Source organism: Daldinia caldariorum (genome assembly GCF_022478825.1).
Source record: "Daldinia caldariorum strain CBS 122874 unplaced genomic scaffold F4812scaffold_14, whole genome shotgun sequence".
Lineage (NCBI taxonomy): Eukaryota > Fungi > Ascomycota > Sordariomycetes > Xylariales > Hypoxylaceae > Daldinia > Daldinia caldariorum.
The window spans coordinates 873,873-892,929 of NW_025953050.1; the positions used below are offsets into that span (position 1 = coordinate 873,873).

General features: G+C 45.2%; 7 protein-coding genes across 7 annotated transcripts; 5 read left to right on the top strand and 2 right to left on the bottom strand.

The window, feature by feature from the left end:
• Positions 1–2,871: 2,871 nt before the first annotated feature.
• On the top strand, positions 2,872–3,952 carry F4812DRAFT_461517 (uncharacterized protein; the record flags this gene model as incomplete). Its single annotated transcript, XM_047937883.1, has 5 exons — positions 2,872–2,948; positions 3,050–3,157; positions 3,233–3,296; positions 3,378–3,726; positions 3,825–3,952. The coding sequence occupies 5 exons, from the start codon at positions 2,872–2,874 to the stop codon at positions 3,950–3,952; spliced, it is 726 nt and encodes a 241-aa protein (XP_047788143.1).
• Positions 3,953–5,438: 1,486 nt separating this feature from the next.
• F4812DRAFT_113868 (uncharacterized protein) lies at positions 5,439–7,599 on the top strand. The gene has a single exon (XM_047929377.1). The coding sequence runs from the start codon at positions 5,991–5,993 to the stop codon at positions 7,341–7,343; it is 1,353 nt and encodes a 450-aa protein (XP_047788144.1). The 5' UTR covers positions 5,439–5,990; the 3' UTR covers positions 7,344–7,599.
• A 701-nt stretch (positions 7,600–8,300) lies between these two features.
• Positions 8,301–12,642, top strand: F4812DRAFT_113863 (uncharacterized protein). Its single transcript, XM_047929376.1, has 4 exons — positions 8,301–8,315; positions 8,373–11,283; positions 11,421–12,305; positions 12,373–12,642. The coding sequence occupies exons 2-4, from the start codon at positions 8,586–8,588 to the stop codon at positions 12,459–12,461; spliced, it is 3,672 nt and encodes a 1,223-aa protein (XP_047788145.1). The 5' UTR covers positions 8,301–8,315; positions 8,373–8,585; the 3' UTR covers positions 12,462–12,642.
• A 42-nt stretch (positions 12,643–12,684) lies between these two features.
• F4812DRAFT_437748 (uncharacterized protein) lies at positions 12,685–13,757 on the top strand. Its single transcript, XM_047934940.1, has one exon. The coding sequence runs from the start codon at positions 12,823–12,825 to the stop codon at positions 13,231–13,233; it is 411 nt and encodes a 136-aa protein (XP_047788146.1). The 5' UTR covers positions 12,685–12,822; the 3' UTR covers positions 13,234–13,757.
• Positions 13,758–15,223: 1,466 nt separating this feature from the next.
• Positions 15,224–16,821, top strand: F4812DRAFT_114031 (uncharacterized protein). Its single transcript, XM_047929379.1, has one exon. The coding sequence runs from the start codon at positions 15,627–15,629 to the stop codon at positions 16,518–16,520; it is 894 nt and encodes a 297-aa protein (XP_047788147.1). The 5' UTR covers positions 15,224–15,626; the 3' UTR covers positions 16,521–16,821.
• F4812DRAFT_114039 (uncharacterized protein) lies at positions 16,651–17,144 on the bottom strand. Its single transcript, XM_047929381.1, has one exon. It carries the CDS (start codon positions 17,047–17,049, stop codon positions 16,780–16,782), a length of 270 nt encoding a protein of 89 aa, XP_047788148.1. The 5' UTR covers positions 17,050–17,144; the 3' UTR covers positions 16,651–16,779.
• F4812DRAFT_114036 (uncharacterized protein) lies at positions 16,703–18,624 on the bottom strand. The gene has a single exon (XM_047929380.1). It carries the CDS (start codon positions 18,419–18,421, stop codon positions 17,123–17,125), a length of 1,299 nt encoding a protein of 432 aa, XP_047788149.1. The 5' UTR covers positions 18,422–18,624; the 3' UTR covers positions 16,703–17,122.
• Positions 18,625–19,057: the final 433 nt, after the last annotated feature.

Sequence of the window (19,057 nt, forward strand, 5' to 3'; positions counted from 1 at the left end):
ATCCTGGAGAATTTTAGTCTTATTAAATATCAATCTTGCGAAACCCTTAAACCGAATTGGTCGCGCGTGACTTTTACTGGTATCACAATGAGTTTCTAGACACGAATCGGGACAAGAACTCTTTTATATAAGGGCAACGATATAAGGGCGACATAGTGTATTAAGTACAAAAATGCGCGAGTCTCTTGATACGGAAAACGCCGAGTTTCCATTAACCCGATTCGGGTATTCGGCCTGAACTGCATTAGTCAAGCGGGTACCTGATGCGAGAACAAATTCTCCTGATATTTCTAGTTACAATCAGTGGTTGACGATATGAATAACAACTCAATCGTCCAAGAGTCTGTTGGTTTCTCCGACTTCCGATATATATTATAATCATGTACGAGGCCGTGTCGATGTTTTCTTGGTTCCAGTAAAGATTGGCACACCTCCAGATAAATATTGTCAATGTACGGTTTAAAAGGTTAGTTACCTACCTCCTAACCAAATATATTCGATGAGGTAGCATCCGGCAACCAAAATATGACCGATAGTACGGTGGACCCACGACGTTGAATCCACAGTTATTCAATAGTCTATGCTCTGTGCTCTTAACACCTTATATATTATATAATCTTGTAGCTATGAGAAAATAGTTTCTGTCTTCAAGGCGGAAAGGCGGAAAGGCGGAAGTTACATCGCGGATAATTAAATGGAAAAGACGATGGGTTTAATACGTATATCTATAAGCAAAAGAAACAAGCGTCTTAAAGCTATGTTAAGTCGATTTGGCAAAGTGCGAGGCGGACGCGCATTAAGTATACCCCACAAATCTAATAACAGGTAAGTCTAGATAGTTGGATATTTTCGATTAGATCTAGGTAGTAATAGACCAGAATGCACTCCTCGTTGGGGAAGTGGTTTATTGCTTAAACTAGTAGCTTTCGATGTGATTTCGTTAATACATTCTTTTTTCTACTAATATCAATGCCGTACCCCAGAAGTTAATTAAGCATCTTGAAATTCAAAAGGTGTAACTATGCCCCATAGCAAAACTGGAATTTTACATCTCGTTTTTTTCTTGTTGTAAAATAACGGAACATATATCAGTCACCTATATTCAAAATCACCAATCTCATGGTCAGTACTTCGCGGAAAGGATACCAGGTACAGGTAATGAACATGAGGCCACCCTTCGGATAGCATAGGAGCCCGAAGTTTAACTTGCCTTAGCTTTACGTCCGGCTCTTCAAACTATAATATATATCGAACAGCTGTTTAGCTTACGGCTCTTATATCTATAACTCTGATATCTACGGCTTTTATATTTCCAATACTAAATAGCCGCTAGCTGCGAAACAGAATTAGATTAAGGCTTTCCGTAGCTATTGCAGTAGCTACTTTAGAAGATACGTAGTATACCTACCTATATTTTCGAAAAAGTTGTGGAAGAGGTAGGGAACATCTTCTAAACCCATAACATTAGGGATGTATCTAATGAAATATTTCTCCCCCAGCAATGCACCTAATAAAAACGCTTAGAGCGTTGCGTACAGATAACCTTCTTAATCCAGACGAGCTGGGTCGATATAATAATCCCGAATGAGCCGTTAGCTCTTAACGATTTAGCACTGCGTTGAGGCGCTCTTGCAAAGCCGTACGATTTTATTTCAAGTGGCACCAAAAATCACAAAGATAAAAGTCCAAACGTATCAATAACACAACTCCATAGGGAACCGGATCGCGAAGTTCCCCACTTTTAACAAGGAGGTAATTTATGAACATCTATGTCAGGTGTCTTTAGTAGAGGACCTTGAAAGTCAACGGAAACAATTCATTACTGGGTGTAACAAAGCGATAGAATATAATAGACATTCATACATCTTTCTCCTATGAACTTGTCCACCTATTAAATGTGTGTTGGTTGTTAATCATACAAATCCTGTCTTGGAAAATGAGAAATATGTCATTTACTCACATCCTCTTGATAAGAGGTACCTACTACATAACGGAGTATCTTTTTCAATACCTCTTATATACCTACCTACTATGAGCTTATGGGAACGTTTGCCATATTTACAGTTAATTCATACATTTTGCATTGATCCCCTTCGCCCTTTGAAGAATGCGAGCCGGAAACGGAAGCCTTTCTAAACAAACGGCGAACTAAGGATAGAACTAAAAAAGCATTGTTAGACATCTTTCGCGTGGTATTAATTGAACAGTACTGCTATTAACCATTTGATGTAGATGAATTTGGTGATATTGATACTTCACTACGCAGGTCAGTCAGAATTCGGTCAAATGTCTTCCAGTCCTTTTTCGCCGCGAGTGATAAGTTTCACTTCGAAGGGCTCTATATAAAGGGAGGCCAAGGATCGATCTATAAACTTAAGTATACCGAATTAAAGAGAGGGCGGCCGGTCTGTAAGAGATTGGTGATCAAAGTCGCGGACCCAATTAGGGGGTCAGATGTTGAAGGTCTGATACAAGAGAGAGAAATCTTAAAGGTACTGGTTATCCGATTGCCACTAGAAAGTTTTGATTGCTGAGTTTATTCTCTGTTGGTAGGGTTTAAGGCATTGCCTGCATATAGTAAATGTCGTAGAGATACCACAGGATCCGTTGGCTTCTTCTAGGCACCTTGGCTGGGAATGGATGTATCTAGATGAAATAGAGAACGGCACTTTAACTTCTTTTATGGAAAGGGCTAAAATATTGGGATTGAGATCACTTCCCAACCGTGCTCTTTGGCGGATATTCCTTTGCTGTTAGTCTTCGCGTCACGCTTCTTCACATGAGCTACCTCCTACATAAAGATGTCTCATTAAAAACGATGTGGACCTAAAGCTAACATTTTCTTTGCTAGTTGTTCGAGCTTGTATTGCCATGGCATGGCCTATTCGTTTTCCTACTGGCCATGAAACTACGACGGTATATTCTGGTGTACCAACAGGATTGGCTCAGTACGTAAAAGCTCACAGATCTCGATTCCCTTGCCCCTTCGATGTTTAAATAATTTAGAGGCTGATTCATCCTCGGCTAGCTAACTCGGCTGAGTCTATAGTAATCATGTACATGGGAGTAACTTCATGTTCGGACCTGTCATTGATGCCCCTGAGCATGATGTCTTTCCCATATTAAAGCTTTTGGACTTCGGGATCGCCAGGATCATGTGAGTCGAGAATGAAGTTTTAAAGCCAAGTTTCGATTACCTACAATAGGGAATATAAGCTTACATGCTCATTAGCCATCATAACCACATAGGCCCGAATGGAACAGGAGAGCAACACAACATTCAAGATATAGGAATAGTACGTATTGATAGTTTTCGGATTACCTACCTACGTTAAAACAATGTTGGAAAATTTGGTTACTAATGCATCCTCAAATAGATGATGGCTAGTATTTTCGCGCTTCAAACCGACTTAAAGTACACGGGAGCTGAAGTAGAGGTTGATTTAAGCAAACTTGGATATCCATCCTATACGCTATCTCCAGCCGCTGGTATATTGGGCGATCCGGACAACGCGGAAGCAGATCCACTTCCACATATTGACCGAGACATGCGCCTCATTGTCGCCGCCTGTATGGCGAGCGATCCCCGGGACCGCCCAACCCTTGCTGATCTCGAGAGGTGGGTTTATAGCGAAGTAAGCAACACGTACCCTGCATATTACGGAGCTAATCCTGGAGGCGCGACATGGGAGGAAAACGCGACGATTAGACATATTCTGCAGGAATGTATATTTAATGCCGTATAGAATCGCTGGCTAAGACATTGTTTATTATGAAAATGGTCGCTGTCTGCTGTAGATCCTGCCTAACTGAACACCATCCAGCCGCTAGGGACTTTCATGTTATCCACGGACTTGATCCTATAGCTACCATCCTAACTATCTCGTTAAGTCACACGGGTCTGCTGACCACCGTACTCGAACAAGATTCTAAAGAAGTAGCGAGGGGTTAGTCAGAAACGACTGAGCCTCGTGACGCCGTCGGTCAAATATATATGTGAATGCAAGCTCGCTCTCACTGGGGAAACTGCTGAAAGTCCATCGCATGATTGCTGTTCTAGAGCTAACACACATTGTCTGGATATTCTCGACACCGAACCGGAATTTCTGGATGAAACAATTGTATAAGAATAGGTGATTCACAATTTGCACCGGCCCTTCGATGTCTAGGACGCGGGATTGTACTGATGGAATCTGAGCGGTAATCGGTATCTCATTGTATCTTACGTAGGGGTGCATGTTGCCTACTATGAACTGCCCAGATGCGAACAGTTGCATGAGCCTTTCGGCCCCTCGACGATCCCAGAAGAGTATATGTGCGATCGAATACATACTCTTAGCATGCAGAGGGTGAATAGTCATTAAATATATCTTTCCGGTTTGTCTGAGGCCTTGGCCAAGCATTGCATAGTTGCAATTGAGTGGAAGATGAGTTACCCATACTGAACAATTCCCTTCAATATATGAAAAGTAGTTTAGCATTGGGAGTACACGGTCTCGGGGGGACTCTGGCCAGTCCTCAGGCCGTCGTGACGAGAGTTCGTTTGCACCAGATAACTCCATGGCTTTTGACCGGGTATTCACTTCTTTTGGAGGTTAATTAGCATATAACGTAACGAAGGGGCTGAACACAATCGAAGTCATGCGTAGAGGGTATAAGCTAGAAGAGCCCAGCTAACATTATGAGGAACTTAGGCGTATTATCTCTGAAGATATAGACCAGGACGGCTTGGAAGAACCTACCGGAATTGTGCAAGATTGATATTATTTATGATATTGTTTTCGAAACCGCAACCGCTGCGCTCCAACAAAAAGGCCTGTTGAGGCCAATGGATTTAGACATAAATTTATATTGGAGAGTAGGGAGGGAAGCTTTCGCTTTATGAAGAGGCAAAAGGAATCCGCCTATCCAATGCACTCATTACTGATGTTTAATTAGGACTTAGGTAGTGACCGTAGTTGGGTAAATGGTATAACTGGTGGTATCGTGAAATTGGGACTATGTTGAAATGTATGTCTGGGTATTATATTTGTTAAGTACCAAGTTTCGACACCCGAGACAACTGGTGTGTACTTAAGGTATAATCACAAGAGTTTCGAACCATGCATCTCCCCTGAGCTTACCTAGGTACCTGTTATTGGATATGAGGAAATAACTAATGTGCTCTAGAGTTAACTAAATATACCTACCTCTACCTATTACTTTAGACTTCGTCTGTAGTTGCCTCGAGAACTTCAACGTCCTTTCTTCTACCTAAATCTCATTGGATTATATAGGGTCGTTAGGTATATCCTCTCGTCACTCCTTCCTAAATATGAAGTTAATTAAGTTGCATCATACCTGTCAATGGCAATAAACTGAAAGTGCTAAAATGTGAATGAGTGCTTCGGTACCGGTTTGTCTTTGAGGCTAGTTTAAGTCATAGCAATTCATTACGATACGATCTATTCAAATTGATGGCTAATAGAAAGTAATGAAACTCACATATATATTAGTAGTTAATAAATGTACATTCCATTCTAATAAATTGAATTGATACAGGTGATATCCAAAGCCATGAAGCCGATTCCCGGGTTGTTTACACGTTTGACATGACAATATAATTCTATTCAATGGTAATACAGAGACAGCGAATTATACCTTGTACATTTATGAATCTATCGTGGCCCTGGCTTGCTTTTGGCCCTGGCTTGCTTGAAAAGGCCACCGGTGTAACCCCCCTGCCCCCTTACCTGATCTAAGTAGATCATCACGATCAGCTGATAAGATCAAACCAAGCCACCGGGCCACAAGCGCCAGCATCCCTGCAAATCCGTTTGTCAACATACATATTTGCACAGCCCCATTTGTGAGGTAGGACGGATTACCTACTTAGGTACCTCCTAAGGTAGTTACATCTCTCATATCAAGGTCTCTGCCCGTGGATCGTGGATAGGGATTTTTTTTTTTTTGTTGAGCAATTCGATTCAACCAAGGTACCTATTATCATAATGTCTTCCATAAGTTCCCTTCGCCACTACACGACAGACCCAGAGGCTCTTTTTACGCTATCTGACGAAGCGCTTCTTAAACTAATCCACGACGACTTTGAAGATGAGCTTCATCGTTTGAAGAGTGCATACTCGGTTGGTGGCAGAGGGGAAGTCGAAATATCATCCAAATCGCCTTCATCGATCTTATATGGAAAAAACTACGATGAAGTCAATCGAACTCTTGTCGGAGTGTTAACTCTGAAATGGATCCACAACGGAGAATACGATACTCTTGTCGCAAACCAAGCCGACGCTCTCAAACTCTCTCGCGAGACATTTCAGTGGATTCATGACTTCTACGCCCACTCAATATCCAATCCGGATGAGTTATATGCCCTCATTACATCCATAGTAGTGAACGATGTCGGAAAGGATAAGCAGCTCGCATCCGATTACCAAAAGAAAACTGGGGAGGATATTGCCTCCCTGAATCATGATATGATCCTACTTAAGGCGGTTGAAGCTGGCCTGTTAAGTTGCTTGGATCAACTCTCCGAGGAATATAGGGGGGATATCATTCGCGGTATGGAATTGGGTGCAGAGTTCAATTTTGGACAACTTGCCCAAGCGGAGAATGCCCCGGCATGTTTATCCAGCCTGGAGAAAATTAAAGGCCACGCCCGTAGCTTTCGGCTTCGGTTCCAGGAGCAGCTACTTGATATTGCCGGCGCAGCGGGCCACCTGGACTGGACGTGCGCAAAGAAACTAACCCAGTCTAATTTTGACGCTTTCCATACTGTGTACGACGCCGGAATAGGTATCATTGAGGGAGGACTAAGTCTACGCGAGGGGTACGACATGGTATTAGCGCGACGGCTAAACTTGCTTCATGAAAAGGGCTTTCGACTTCTTGATCTCAATGTCGAAGATGATCGTGCTCTCGCGAGGCTTCTATGCATGAGCAGTGTAGCCGATCTGACGACTGCTGAATTATACAGCCGGGTGTGGTCATCCCTTGACGACAACGTTAGGGAATCCCTGCGGAAGTATTTGAATATCGACGGCTCCGTATCCAAGCCAGCAGTTCAAGTTACGTATATACCGGCACTTATCACCCAGGCAGTTGATATTAATGGACCCTCAACCACTGAGGATAAGGAACGTGCTTTACGGAGCGCGCTTCACTACCTATGCAGAGTTATTTCGGCTCCAGATAAGCCCGATGGGCCAGTGAGCGTTATCGAACGAAACGTGTTCTCCACGTTGAAGGACGTTGTACAAAGTCCTAAATTCCGGGAGGATCCTACTATCTTAGAAACAGCCCCGATACCCGAAAGTCTCGTAGCGAAGATGGAGCTAGATGGACAATAGTGAGGATGGCATTTTTCTGAAGAGATCTTACGGTGCTTGAATGGCTAGCATCGTCGCGTTGTTCGGGTCGGGTTGACATAGGGAACGAAGGAGATGGGATCATTACGAAGTGACGCATCGATATCACTCTGATATACCCTTATAACTCTCGCGAGTTGAATACGGTGGCTGTCATAATATAAGAAGCTGTAACTGAATTTAGCTAGGTACCTACTTGGTAGTTGTACGTGTTATTAACTGGTGTGTTTCATAGTGCGCGGAAAACACCTAAGTGATAGGAGGTTGTAATTCTTACGGAGGAAACGACTAATTTCATGACGTCTTAGGCGCCATAGCACCTGCAGATGTACATGTCAAATTTGTTGGAGATGAAACAACTTGCACCAACACACGAGCCGAACTAACCAAGTGAGCAGTCATATCAATGTTCTGAAATGTCACGACATGCACTAACACGGAAGCCTGAGTTGACTGATCGTTTTCTTAATATAGGAAGTTATTGGATGTGGTAATTACAGTCTCCCAACATACACGCCTGGCCCCCACGATCCATTGACGTGGACTGCGAAGTCTTGAACCACTTGGATATTAACCCCGACTTCCGCATCGCATAGAGGCCTCCTACCGATTATTCCGTTCCAATCTACCCTTACCCCAAAATTTATGGCGCCATCTACGATAGAAGATAGCGCAAGGCAGCGAATGAGGACATCCAACTTAGTGTGCATAATTTGCGTTACAAGGTTTTAGGTTCACGTTGGTTGGATTGTCGACAAGGAGTGAAGAAGTGTATTAACTGTCAAAGGCGCCTAACAAATGGTAAGTGATTTGTTAGGGTAGTGTTACATCGTAGCTACCCTGAGACAGTCCTGAAAGTGGCGCAACAACTTCGTTATTCCACCAGGAACCTACATAGTATGAAATTTTAAAGGTTAGATACCTCCTGCCTAAGTTAGGTAGGTTCAATAGGAGGTAGATACTTCTCTTTCCCTGGAAATTGCGACTGAGGTTTTAACAACGACTATCCAGGTAAGAGGTACCTAAGGTAGGCGTTTTTGCTACCGAACTTTCCAACTATCAACTCCCTTACTTAAATCTTATAACCGCCACTTCATCATTCACTTGTTCGAGTGCGAAGTAAGATACCTGTGTCTTATCCTGTCTCGTTTAATTCCTTCAAGCATCTCATCAACTATCGACTCATCTCAGCTTTATTGAAGGAAAACAACAACAACAACAACCATGCGCGTCCGAAATATGAACAGCAAAGCGCGGCTATCACGGCCTGCCTTGGGAGAACATGTATCATTGGGCACGTTTTACGATGCCAGAACCGATAATTTCCTTCCCCAGTCTCTACTTAGAAAAGACGCCCAGATATTCAAGGAGTCAGCTTCAGCTCCTAGAGATCAACCCCCCGAAGTCAAAGTCATCTTCAACGATTCCTATTTTTCACAGTTTGACCTCATGGACATTGGTCCCGACTTAGGTGCCAGTATTCTTGCCAAACTCATTAAGCCAAGAGGAGCTTGTGCGTATCTTGATGCTCCTAAGCAAGGGGAGGATATCTTATATGCTGCTATTCACCACAAGGTCGTTTCGTCACGAGAGAATTTCAATGTGCTGCACCCACGGAATGAAAGCGTTGTGGAATGGGAGGCCTTAAGGAACTCATCGGCTACACATTTTGTCGTTGGCATCGAGTGGGGTATTCAAAGCGTTGTCTCGATCAAACATGCAGCTGGCAGCCTAGAAGCCTGCAAGGCAGTTGAAGACCAGTTCAAAAATGAGATCTCCGAATTCCAATCAGCTGTTGAAACCGACTTCTCAACAGCGCCCGAGAACCCCCATCATAACTCAAAGGACATGCCCCTTGAAGTCGCAACATACTGCGATATACCTACAGAATTTGGCGTTTTCGGGGACAGTCTGGATAATGCACGCTCTCACATGAACCTTGTCCGTACACACATTGAGACAGAATATTTTAACCTCGGCCGGCCGATGATGTACAAGCTATTGCCAATACATGTTCTTGGAGTGCTTATGGGGACAGAGGATATTGTTGGTGCGGCCATGAGTGATGTCAACTCGGAGACTGAGAAACGTCTCATTCAACTATTCGACCAGTTCTTTCAGTGTCATAAGAAGCTTCGCGACGATTATGATTATATTTCACAACACGAGAAGTACTGCTCTGAGCGTTTCCGCAGGGAAGCAAATTCAAAGATATGGAAGCTGCAAAGTAACATGAAAGACTTTGAACAGCAGTACACAGACGCTCTTGTCAAAGTTCGGGGCGGGGTAGAAGAAGAAAGTGTCCTCGAGCACCTCTATAATACTTACGTCAACAGCGAAGCATCACCTACTACTCTAGTAAGCACGGCCGATCTACAGATCACCAAGATCAAATTCATTCTCGATGTCACGCAGCTAGGTGCAGTGTACATCAGCAGCGGAGACCGAATCACTCATCCGACACCTGCTAAAAAGACATACGTGTTCTTGATCAATGATGTGGCTTTGAAAGACAGTAAATCTTGGAATGCAAATACCGCCCTATTCCGGTACCTATTGGATGGTCAGAAATTCGATGCAGATTATATTATATGGGACGATCATGCTGTGGAGAACGTTTCAGCATGCGTATATATCTCCTGCTATGAAAAAGGAGAATTAGTTTCCGGGGACGTACTCGAAGAACAGAATTGGCTGGCGAAACAATGTTTTGTTCAGTACGATGCAGATACCCTTGAAAGCCAGGCTATGCAGAGACCGCTGAAGAGACGTCTTATTACCATGCCTTGCCCAAGTCGTAACTGCAGTCGAAGCCGCATATGTGAATGGAAATGTTCTAAGTGCCGTACCCAAGTGGAGTTTGGGTTCACCGATAAGTATATATACTGCCATTGCGGACGCAGCTTATACAAAAACTTCAGCTTCAAGTGCGACCACTCGAGCCACGGCGGTGTTTACGAAAAGTGTCAATCCCAGCATGTATTGGGGCAGCTGAGAAACCTAGGGGATTCAGAAAACGTAAATATTCTGGTTTTGGGCGAGACAGGCGTTGGAAAATCGACATTCATTAACGCATTTGTCAATTACTTGACATTCAACTCCCTGGATGAAGCCAAAGCCGAAGAGGAACTCAACTGGGTTATACCATGCTCGTTTTCTACGCAGAAAATGGATAGAAGCCGATCAGATGGAGTTATCGAACAGATCAAGATCAAGGTCGGTACCAGCGAGGGCGAGCACGACGGCAGTGAAGGAGCGTCGGCTACACAACGAACAATGGTCTACCCTGTCACCATCGGCAACCGTACAATTCGACTTATTGACACTCCTGGTATCGGGGATACACGGGGGATTCAATACGACAAGAAGAATATGGCCGACATACTAACAACTCTCAGTAGTTATGACGACTTACATGGTATACTTATCCTAGTCAAGTCGAACAACGCACGGTTAACTGTAACCTTCAACTTCTGCATGAAAGAGCTGCTAACACACCTCCACCGCTCGGCAGCGAATAACATGGCCTTTGGCTTCACCAACACTCGCATCTCGAACTACACCCCAGGCGATACCTTTGGACCACTAAGCACCCTAATACAAAACCATTCTGATATTGGCTTATCTTTGACAACACACACTACCTATTGCTTCGACTCAGAAAGCTTCCGCTACCTGGCCGCATTCAAGAACGGGGTCGTGATGGAGAACGAGGAGGACTTCCGACGCAGCTGGAAGCATTCGAGGATGGAGTCACTGCGTCTCATTGAATATTTCAAGTCTAAAAAGCCTCATAAAGTTCAAAACACCATCAGCATCAATGGTGCAAGGCAGCTGATAGCAAGCTTGACTAAGCCAATGGCCGAAATTTCTGCTCTCATCAAGGCTAATATTGCCATGTCTGAAGACAGAGTCAAAGAAAGTGAGTAACATCTTAATTGGTCTATAAATAGGAGGCACCTAGGAATTCCTTAATTTTACTGAGGTAACTTCTTATAATTAACATGTTATATACTATTGTTCAAATGAAGCAGTTTAGTTAACTTGAGTTCTCTACAGTGGCGGATACCCGTGTCACAGGGGAGAAACTGAAAGAGCGGCTTCATATACAGAAGATGCATTTACGCACCAAACCGCTCGAAATGCCTCGAACAGTCTGTGCAGATAAGGATTGTATCGAGCTCAGGGACGATGGAGGAGGTGTGGTGGTCACAGTATACAAAACACACTGCCACGCTGAATGCTATCTCGATAACGTGCAGGTCGACCAAGTAGCTCACTCAGGCCTCATCGGGTGCGCCGCTTTTGGCGGTAGCAATTATTGCAATCGATGCAGTCATCACTGGCAAAGCCATCTCCATGTCCTCTTTGAATTAGAGGAATATTTGGCAACAGTGACGGATACCGAGGTCGAGCGACAAATCCAAGCAAACGCGAACGATGTAATCCTCAGAGAGGCGGCAATTCAGGCGCTGAATAATCTCATCGCCGAGTATAAAGAAGAGCATAGTACGATTCAGAAGGCCTCCGCCAGGTTTGGGGTTTTCCTAAAAAAATACTCAATCACTCCTTATAACGATGCGACGCTCGAGTATCTGGACATGCTAATTAGGGACGAGGAGATGAAGGTTCACGTTGGCGGAAATAGAAAGCGTCTTGATGGTTTACTAGAAGACCGCCGGCAGCACGAGGAGCTCGTTGACAGTTTGACGCGCAACATGGACAACAAGTACGAGTTACAGTATCAAGTCCTTAACGAAGCTGGAGTGGAGAATCTCGTTTCTCAGCTGTATGCTTTGCCCCATTTTGGTGAAAACCTCCAGGCGGTCAAGAACACCATATCGACGGCGCATGAGGCCACGAACCGGGAACACCCAATCCATGTGAATCGGGGATGGTATTCGGCTTCTAAGAATGTATACAAGGCTACAGTGGAACGCTTCGGTAAGTATATAAGCCCACGAGATGGATCAGAATCGCCACCGAAGGCTCAACACAAGGCTAAATTAAGTAAGAGGTATTGGGGGGGCATTCCATCTTTGTCACTCAAGAAATTTCAATAGGTATCTGCCTCAGAGGGTATATTTTTATAACGGTTAGTGAGTTCAGAAGATTGAGAAATCGAAGTGGTAGGTCTCTGGCCTAGTGCGAGGATAGCTGTTACGCGGATTGCTCATTGAGATGTTATATGAATATCACGTAGTTAGTTTCAAAGTTGTGGTCCTGGTTGTTTGCTCACGATAGTTAATATAAAGTCGATCTCCTACGAGCACCTAGAAGATAGATGTAGATGAGTGTTTATGTTCATGTCCTCTTGCTTAACGGGACATTGAGAGGTTACCCCGCTAGGTAAATATATGCGGGTATAACGATTTAGGTAGTCCATCGAAACACTACTATATTTCGCGTTTAACCAAATAAAAAAGGGGGATCGCGCTAGGCCCTTTTTCAAGGCTCAAAAATGGCAGAGGCAATTGTGAAATCTAATCCGACAGAGGGTAATACTCAAAAAGCCGCCCTTTCTCCACCAGATTGGCTTAAGATCTGGAGACGGCGTTTCCACGGCCAGCGATGGGGCTTCGTCGCCTTCCGCAACGCCTACTTCAGCGACGACAACGGCGGCAACAAGCGTTGGGATACATTCAAAGAGGAGTTTGAGCGGATCATTCGGTTGCCGTTTGCGCGGGATGCCGCCCACGCGCAAGAAAGGGGCCTTTCACTCCCGGACGGTTTCGACGAGGCTAGGGCTAAGTTTACGGTTCAATGGGTCGATGCTAGCGGGACGGTTACTGCTACAGCGATTGCTAGCGCGGAACCGCTCCGGGCTAAGTACGCTGCTCTGAGACCTGCTTTGGACCCCAGGATAAGCTAGGAGATCTTCCTGTGCGCGTCTCCCGAAGCGGTCCAGTCGTTTGAGGACCAAGAGGCGGCGGCGAATACGGATGAGACGAGTAAGTTCTGGAGGACACGCGCGCTGTTTGTGTTAGGGGTTACGGCGCACGGAGAATCCGGGTTGGGGGAGGATCATGATGAAGCGGCGTGGTTCAAATCTGTGTTCAAGGTTGCGGTTGAGGTTTTGGTGGAATCGCTATTCGGTGTGCTTGATATGGGGACGTCGATGGAGCGGATTACGAGGAGTGTTGTTCGGGCGGTGGAGCTTGATGAGGCAGCAATTGGAACTGAAAAGGAAAATGGGAAAGAGAAGAATGAGAAATTGGATGGGAATGAAAACTCAGATGATATCTGATGGTCGATGCATCCGTCGCCTGCGCGAATGAGAGCCCTGATAAGGATGAGGGGTATCGGGACCGTGGAGGAGTGAAGTGCTGATTAATGATTGCTCCGGGTCCCTTTAACTTAGGTCTTCTTTCTCATATATCAAATTGCCATGACGGGTAAATTGATTAGATACTGAGTCTTTCTGTGTATGGTGAGATCAGAAAGTGAAGCCTACGCCGCTCTCGGTAAGTTTACTCAAACCTTTATCACATCAAATAATCCTTGATGATGATAATACATAGGTATACAAAGAGGGGAAGAATGACTCAAACTTGACATGGAATGTGCATGAAATGAAACGATAGGCAGATATCCTTCGTGGTCTTTATCAAAGACGAAACTTCTATACTTTAGTCTATAAAGCCGTATGAGAAAAGCTTTGGTCTTGAGATTTTTCATACGCCCAATTAATAATAATAATAATAAAAAGGGGGGGGGATCAAGCTGGGATGATTGTTCATTCACTGAGAAGGTTAAGCAGAAAGCTGCTTACCTATACCTAGGTGCCTAGGGGTTGATAACGATTTATTAGATACCTCCTATGTGTGTTTAGCTGCCGAGAGTTTCATACCAAGAGTGTCCTAGTAAGCAGCAACATGTGATACTACCATCAACTGACATAGGTACATAAGTCGTTACCAATGTTACAGTGTCATCTCCATTATTAAGCTCTATCATGTAGTCCGTATAGGCTATTAGATTAATCCTGTGGCGAGTCCGAGTAGCATCGGACCGTCGCAACGGGCTGAAAGGGAGTGAGTCGAAACCGTTGGGAGTCAAGGTATGGAAAGACCTTGAAATACATTGATAAAACTACCTGTTAGTATAGAAATACCCGGGTAATCTTGTTGAGCTCTGTCGTGCTGGAGGTTCTCCGTTGGTCAAGTGGCGAATGGTTCATGATAGGTAAATTATCAAAACTACAATTGAAAAAGTTGCTACCTAATGCTAAAGGACAGAACGATTAACACTCCAATCGTACCACTAGTAATATATGACAAAGGTCGACCTTGAATACGCCGAATAACGGCATCTAATGCTATCAGAGGTGTATGCGAGCATTAATATAAAACGGAGGGATCACATCGCAGAAGTTACATTGTAGAATCCTATATGCAGTGTGCGGCATGATTAACAACGGGGCAAGTTCCCATTGGTAACCCATAACTTTAATCCGATGACAAGAATATTAATACACTTACCTGCTGCTCTTATTACTGGCTGCATTGGGTTACATCCGGGTACAAAGTTCATGGAGTAAACTACGACAAGCTCCCTTGATACCACCTGGTTTCTTGAACCCCCACCATGGTTCATCAAATTGAGAAAGGATCAAGAATGCATATGATAACCTGAAGCCTTACAAGTCTCCTCTACTAAGTACTTTGTAGACTCAACTTGATACAGTTGCCATGATGATAGTTTGCCGTGTTATAATTCGTTATCCAGCTGCCGTAGGCACCTCCCGTTATCAACGATTGGATTCTGCACCGTCGTCGGGGAGGCGGGCCGCACATGGGAGAAGGTACCTAGCACAGGTAAGGAATAACTATAGGAGAAGTTGAGTCATTGTGAGGTTGTATCTCAACTTATATTAGACTGTGGGAGACGCTGTGGAACGCTTCTTGAAATGATCAATCACACTGTCATACTCCCCCCCCTTACTTCCAACACACTTTAAATCACACTTGTATGAACTGCATTTGCATGTATTACTCGACATAATGCGCCCTCCGGTAACACAGCAGACCGTCGCAGCCGATACATCTAAATCTAGCAGTTTAGTGGCGGGTAAGTAAGAGATCTCCTCTATATATCTAAGTATATATTTGAAATGATACATAATAGGGTATCAGTTCATACCCCAAGAGAGGATGGAATTGGGGTTGTACAAACTCAATCTTAATACCGCAAGGTAGAGGAACTCATGCTATTAACCTACGAACCATGCACCCTTTGTTTCGCTTGTGACCTTGTTATACGCCAATGGTCGACTTATTACTGACAAAAGACGCAGGAAATATTGCCACGCCTACGAAGCAACATGACGTTGTAGTCAACCCTCCCCCTGTGCGAGTATCACTCGGAACCAGACTATGGTCGCGCCTCCGCGCATACATCTCCAACGCGGTTGACGAAACCGTCCAAAGCCGCGTCGAAGGGCGCTTCGAGAAACACGAGGAGTGGCTCGCCGCGCGCCTAAACGACATCCTCGAGAACAGGACCAAAGCCGACCACCGCAACAGGCGCGACATCTTCGAGGCCGCGTGGCGCGACGCAGCCCTCTCGAGCGCGCGCTTCGTCCACAAACACCTCCCCGACGCGGTGCCGTACTACGACAAATCCGAGACACTCCAGCACGCGCTAGACGCGGCCCCCAAAGAGGGCCTGGCCCTCGAGTTCGGGGTCTACCAGGGCTCCACACTCCGGAAGATCGCGGCCAGCCGACTGTCCGGCGGGGTCTACGGGTTCGACTCCTTCGAAGGGCTCCCCGAGTCGTGGCGCTGCGTGTTCCCCGCGGGGGCCTTCGCGCTCGAAGCGCCGCCCGAGGTGCCGGGCGCGGAGCTGGTCGTCGGGTGGTTCGACAAGACGCTCGGGCCTTTCTTCGCGGAGCACGCCGGGCCCATCGCGCTGCTGCACATCGACAGCGACTTGTACTCGTCGGCGGTGACGGTGCTAGAGCACTGCGGGCCGCGGCTGGTGGCCGGTTCGGTCGTGATATTCGACGAGTACTTCAACTTCCCCGGATGGGAGAACGACGAGCATCGCGCGTGGCAGGAGTACGTCGAGCGGACGGGGACGCGCTTCAGCTGGCTTGCGTTTACCGCTGACGACGAGCAGGTGGTGGTTCGGATTGACGATCCGGGAACGCAGCCGTGATATTTACCTACCTAAGGTTAGGTAGGTAGTCAGGGGTTTTAAGAAGGGTTCTGTTCCATCTCCATCTCAGCTAGGTTACGTAGTAAAGAACATATGGGATTTTTAGCGATAATTGAATGAATGAGCGGGTATGATGTATAGTGGAGAGTTTAAGGTTATGCAACGCCTTTGCAATGTCTGAGACTTGGAGTGACATAGGGGGTTAGATAGCAAGTTTCTATAGAGCTAATACGAATTGAACTCAAGTATGCTGATATTTTTACGCCTTGAGAAACACTGGGAATGCGGCTACTGAAACCCCGACTGGACTAAATACCATGTAGTAAGAAATAAAGGGGAAAAAAAGAATGGGAAGGAAATAAAACAAATTTAAGAGTCCAATCCGTGGTAGCAAGAACCAACGTTCAACAATTTCGAATTCCCATTGCCACGTGAAATGACAAAAGTAAGAAATAGCTGTAATCAAATCATACAAGGCGAGTATTATATGCCTTAGGTAATGATTGAAATAAGCAAGATCCGAGCACATTCTACCGACCTGTTCAATGTACAAGAGGTAAGCAGCTCAAGTACCTAGGTAAACTAGACCGAGCCACCCAATCTCAATCTCTAGGTACCCTCTCACGTCCGATTGGATGATACTTATGGCGAGGATAACCATGTGCCATCCACTTTCTGAGGCCAACCATAATTCTAGGTAGTCTGTCCTTTCTTGCCCAATGCTGGATACGAAAGATAGCATTTCGAAGTTTCTCAGCATTCTCGATCATGTCCATGTCAAAGGAATCGACAAGTTTGATGCGATATGCGGGAGACTCTTCCACCTCCCCCGTACGGGTGATTTTCTTTTCCACGTCTCGCCACATAACGAACAACCTAGCAAAGTTCGGCATTGTGCTCAGAAGGAAGACCAGGTCTCGATCCCCGAGGAACGACCAGATTCTGTCCAAACTTATGCGGCCGCTGACAAAGGATCGGTTCTCTGCTACGAAGAGGGAGCCTAAATGGCACTCCGACTCTATGATCAAATATGGGCAGGAAACCGCGGACATATGCATACACTTGAGGATGTCATATACCTTCGAAAACCGTTCGTTCCGGAGGCCATCTGTCATAGGCAAGAAATTGTACCCTAAGATCAGGCTGGGTTTGGGGTTATGTAACGTATACTTAGGGTAATCCTTTATGGGAGGTAAGCTTCCCTTCCAAAAAAGGATCCTTCTAGCACCATCAAGACCAAGCCACTCAATTCCCATAAGGTAGCAAAATTCATTCAAACAGGTCCGTTTGTCTTCAACATTCGAGGCAAATTCCCGATAATATCTTTGGTGCATGGCTGCGAAATCGACCGGAATATCATTATTGGTATATGTATCGATTGTATCAAGGTGTTCTTCTACCCATGTAGGAGTCGCATCACGCCAGTATAAGATCCGAATCGAATTATAAAGAAGCGTCAAGGTCCGAAAGGAATGACTTTTTAGCCATTCTGCCTTATAAGTCGCTCTCCCAAGATAGCTGCCAAGCTGCACCTCGCTTTGGTCTTCGGTGTCGTAATCTTCGGTGTCGCAAGAGTCCGTTTCGGAACAAATATCGGCATCGGACTTTGAACTGTAGAGGTAAGCCTTCGGTGTCTCTGGCGGGTCTGCTTCGTCAAATGTATCAAGCCAAGCAGCTATTCTGGGATCATTCCGGGAGATAAAGCCGGGTTCTTGTGTCGTATTATGTGGCGGTATGGGAGGGGGTATGCTGGGGATATCTTGGGAAGGGGCTTTGGATCTCTTTTGGGGAGGACTTTCGACGTCGGACAAGTTGCTATGCTGTCGCTTCTCCGAGGCAGAGGACGGATAGGGGAGTGGATGGCTAAGTGATGGCCGTAGTTGGTAGGGTTGAGACTCCATAATGTCTAAGATGTGAATAGGTACCTAAGGTGCCTAAACCTAGGGGTGGGAGAGAACTGTGTGGGAGGTAGGTAGAAATAAAATCGAAGAGCTTTATATTGTTTCTGTCACGTAGTCAATGCACTGGCTTGAGGCCGGAAAGTCATGTACAAAAGTACCTGGCAGGTAGCAATCAGTTTTCTGAACGAATTGAAACGACATATCACTTTTGCTTCGTCATACCTTCCGAGCTGCAGGTTTTTCTTTTTCACAGTATATTGGTAAATGTTACTTATCAACATATAGAAATGCACATGACTACAGGCTGTGGTAATTGACAGTAGTCAGATAGACAGCAACTCTCTTAAAAGCCATGTATAAAATGGTATACCCTACGCTCAAGTGAGCATTTATGTAGACTTTCCTGAACCAAGTAGCTATATAGGTACCTCCTGATAGGTATCTTCCTATCCAAAACCCCTGAGTTCCAGGCCAGACCGAGAAGTAAACATAAGCTACCAATGACAAGCTAACCGACTTGTGTACAACCCTCTTAACCAACCGACCGACGAAACATCTAGACCATCCACGTAGCTATTCAAATATTTAACCATAGCTAAGCATATAAGCGAAATGCCTAGATGTGTCCACTCTTCA